Below are 4,052 nucleotides of genomic sequence, written 5' to 3'. Positions count from 1 at the left end.
TAGTCGACTGCAATTGGAGCTACAGTGGAAACAAAAAAGTAAGCACTACATAATGAGTACCCTCCCTAGTTTATTTATGTAGTAAAAACTTGATAGTCATCTCATAATCTCATTCATGTTAATATTATTATACGTAGTAGTACTTGTCAATTCAAACACATCACTCTGGTCTCTATATAAACTCCCATACATACCCCTCACTAAAAAAACCCCTTCATTTCCTTTTCTTTTCTTTCCCTCTTTCTTACCCTCTACACTACTATAATGACCTCTATAGACTATTCTAATTATGATCAAGAGAGCAGTTGCTCTTCCTCAATAACAGTTCCAGATTCAAGCCGGAGCTGGATGAGTCTAAACCTGAACCTGAGCCTAAGTAGGCAGAGCTCCTTCTCCGCGGCCTCGTCCTCCCCGTCTGCCGCCTCAGCCAAGCCTCACAAGGCCCAGCAGGTGGCCTGGGAGGCAATGCGGGGGCTAAGGAAACAGGCGGCAGGTGGACGAGTGGGGCTGGAGCACTTCCGAATCCTAAAACGGGTTGGAGGGGGTGACTTGGGCAATGTGTACTTATGCCAGATAAGGAACCCTGCAGTAGGCGCCGTACCGTGCTATTACGCGATGAAGGTGGTTGATAGGGAAGCTCTAGCAATAAGGAAGAAGCTTGGAAGGGCAGATATGGAAAAAGAAATATTAGGGATGCTTGATCATCCATTCTTGCCAACTCTGTATGCTGAGTTTGAGGCTTCTCATTATTCTTGTTTGGTTATGGAGTTTTGCTCTGGTGGTGACCTTTATGCCCTTCGCCTTCGCCAACCTCTAAGGAGGTTCTCTATCTCCTCTGCCAAGTATGTACTACTATGACCTTTATACCTTTTATTTTCACTAAGACATTACTACATGAGTCATTAACTAAAGAATATGAGTATTAATTAGCTTCATATATATATTCTTAATTTATAAAACTAATTTGTTTTAAGATGTTGTCTTAGTGATGAGTCGGAGTCTGTCACTTTGACAATAAGCTAGCTTATCAACCACAAATAATCTCCTCTATTCTGCTTAGTCTTTGTGGCAAAGTCAAATTTTAACAATGAATAGAGACAAAGGAGTACTAAATTATGCTCATGGCATGCATACATATACTTTACGTATGTAAATGGATGTAATGCATGTATGCATGCCACAAGCACAAATAATTTCCATCGGAAATAGGAGAACAAAATCTTGTTCTATATATCCTCATACGTATATACCTAAACGCAGACGTAATCTAACAGGATGAATGTTTTGTTAAAGATCACAATAGGACATATTTAGGTGAGACATGCTTATAAAAATTATTTGATGAAACATACGGAGTAATTTGTACTCTACATTTTATTTTACTAAAACGTGAATTGAGTCTGTTTTGGACTGGTATTACCTATGTCCTATTCACTTGTTTGTTTTTTTTTTTGTTTTTTTTATATATATAAGGATATTTTAATCAAATGTCAATAAATTTGGACCGAATATTTAAGTTTATTGGTAGAATGTCAAAATGTTGTTTATTAATTAAATGTGTAATAAAGCATATATGTTGGTTTGATTAGAAAGGGTGATTAGTACAAGTAAAGTGTTAATTCATTAACATTAACCAAATGTAAAACGTGAACATACAGGTTTTATGGTGCGGAGACACTTTTAGCGTTGGAGTATCTACACATGATGGGAATAATATACAGGGATCTAAAGCCAGAGAATGTGCTAGTCAGAGAAGATGGTCACATTATGCTCTCTGATTTTGATCTATCACTTAAATGTGATGTTGTCCCTAAGTTACTTAAACAGCAAAAGCTGCCTTCTTCATCTTCTGAAAAGAACACTACTACTAGTACTACCTATGTTAGGTGCTCCACACCTTCTTGTACTACTACTCCTATACAACCTGTCCTCTCTTGTTTCTCCACCCATAAGAAAAGGGACAAGAAATCCCCTACCAGAACGACTACCATTAGGGAACGCGCTAATGGTGGTCGTATTGATAGTGAGGATGAAGAAACCGAAGATGATGTTCATAATGCTCAATCACAAGTATTTGACACGGAATTAGTGGCGGAGCCTATTAATGCGCGCTCCAAGTCCTTTGTTGGGACCCACGAGTACCTAGCCCCGGAAGTTCTGTCAGGGCTAGGGCATGGGAGTGCCGTTGATTGGTGGACTTTTGGAGTGTTTCTGTATGAGATGTTATTTGGGAGGACACCATTTAAGGGCGAAAGTAATGAAAAAACACTCATGAACATCTTAAAACAACCTGTAACGTTCCCTAGAATGAATCTAGGTAGCGCCAAAGAGTACGAAGAGATGATGAAGGTTCAAGATCTTATTTGTAAACTCTTGGTGAAGAATCCTAAAAAGAGAATTGGTAGCTTAAAGGGATCAAATGAGATTAAAAGGCATGACTTCTTTAAGGGTGTTAATTGGGCATTAATTAGGTCAGTTAGCCCTCCTTTAGTGCCTAAGGAGGTCCAAGATAATAAGATAAAGATGAATGTTAGTAGTAATAACAAGAGTAGCTTGTACAATAGTGTTAGTCATAATATGCCAAAAGCACTAAGCAAGAAAGAGAGAGAAGAACCTTACAGGATCCCTCTTCATCATTTTGATTATTTCTAATAATAACCTGCCTATTTTTTCAAATGTAAATAATCAGCTACGTAGAATCGAATTTACAGATTATAATGATAGACTAGCTAGCTAGTAGTAGATTAGTAGTCAAATATGTTTGTAATAGTTCTATATTACTGAATGTAATTAAGATCTTTGACGAATTCTAAAACGAGTTAAGATGGTACCACTACCGTGTACGCAACTGTTACTCTTTTCTTGCTCAAATTCAATGTTTCATTCCAAAACACAAAACCTATGTCTCATACTCCTGTGCAAGTCTCTATCAAAAGAAATATACGTAATAAATGACAATAAACACTCGATGTAGTGCAAATTTATATTTGGATCCCTCCTATATTATACTCCTTCAACATACATATATTCGCCTCATTTTAATAAAACTCCTCACGTATATTAGAAAAATAGGTGAACATTTATGTGCGGAGGGAGTATAAGTTTCTAAATTGTACTCTATTTTGTTGGTAAAAAAATCTTTAACTGAACATAACTGTCGAATACCAGTTTAGGAAGCGATGACTTTTTCTTAATTTCAACGTCTTTACAAGATATTTGGCTCGAAAACACAAATCAATATTTTCTAAACATGTAGCAAAATTATGAACAATTACAGTTTTTTAACTAAATAAACTTTGACTGCCGTGACTCTTGGTTTGTTTCCAAAAGGGTGATATGTTTCTCGAATTCATAATATTATTAGATCTTTGGCTTGAGAAAAAATAAATTCGCATTCTGGATTTATTGCTAAGAATTATGGGTAATCTAGGGTTTTTTATACAAACCGAAAAGTACCATTAAGAAAACAAAAAAACATGAGACAAATGAGACACTCTATGTATTATTACGAGATGCTTTCTCAGTCCTGGTCAATTATTATCTATTTTTGTTTTGGTTGTATTATTAAATTATTATCTATTTCTATATTTGTTAATATTTATAAAAGTGGACAAGTGTGTATGTGATGTGGACATGTAAAATACCTCTTTAGTTAATCATTATTTTTCTCTTTTTTTATTCATTTCTTTGGTTTTGTGTTAAAATGAACAAATAACAAATGATCCCATGGGAGGAACTAGCCAGCTGGAGGTCTCAGAAAACCGTCTTCCACTAATTTAGTGAGAGATATAGTAAAAAGAATGGATCCCGCATTTTATCATGTGAGAGGTATCTCAATATATTGAGAGATCGTATCTGTAAAGTTTTTGTGGGAACCAAATGGGGTAGGATAAACAAATTTCAGTGTGGTTAAGTTATTAGATAAATAGGATATTTTAAGGATCAACATGTGTGATTTTGCTTGTGACATGCAAATTGGGAGTAGGTCCATTACATTGGGTCAATGTGTTAATGATGAAGCGTCATTAAGGTCATGTGGTGGACAATAATGA

The 4,052-nt window shown here is 35.8% G+C and overlaps 1 protein-coding gene across 1 annotated transcript; it reads left to right on the top strand.

The window, feature by feature from the left end:
* The first annotated feature begins 169 nt into the window (after positions 1-169).
* On the top strand, positions 170-2,805 carry LOC141592285 (protein kinase PINOID 2). Its single transcript, XM_074412887.1, has 2 exons — positions 170-842; positions 1,659-2,805. Exons 1-2 carry the CDS (start codon positions 265-267, stop codon positions 2,650-2,652), a joined length of 1,572 nt encoding a protein of 523 aa, XP_074268988.1. The 5' UTR covers positions 170-264; the 3' UTR covers positions 2,653-2,805.
* The last annotated feature ends 1,247 nt before the right edge of the window (positions 2,806-4,052 follow it).

This window comes from Silene latifolia, chromosome 7 (genome assembly GCF_048544455.1).
Source record: "Silene latifolia isolate original U9 population chromosome 7, ASM4854445v1, whole genome shotgun sequence".
NCBI lineage: Eukaryota > Viridiplantae > Streptophyta > Magnoliopsida > Caryophyllales > Caryophyllaceae > Silene > Silene latifolia.
Note: the sequence above shows the minus strand (reverse complement) of the source record. Positions and strands in the feature narration are given on the sequence as shown.

What these genes read in the sequence shown, in the direction of transcription:
- LOC141592285 (XM_074412887.1), top strand. Translation starts at nt 265, where the DNA reads ATGACCTCTATAGACTATTCTAATTATGATCAAGAGAGCAGTTGCTCT. An exon ending in TTCTCTATCTCCTCTGCCAA is followed by an intron (nt 843 to 1,658) that starts GTATGTACTACT and finishes GTGAACATACAG; the next exon opens with GTTTTATGGTGCGGAGACAC.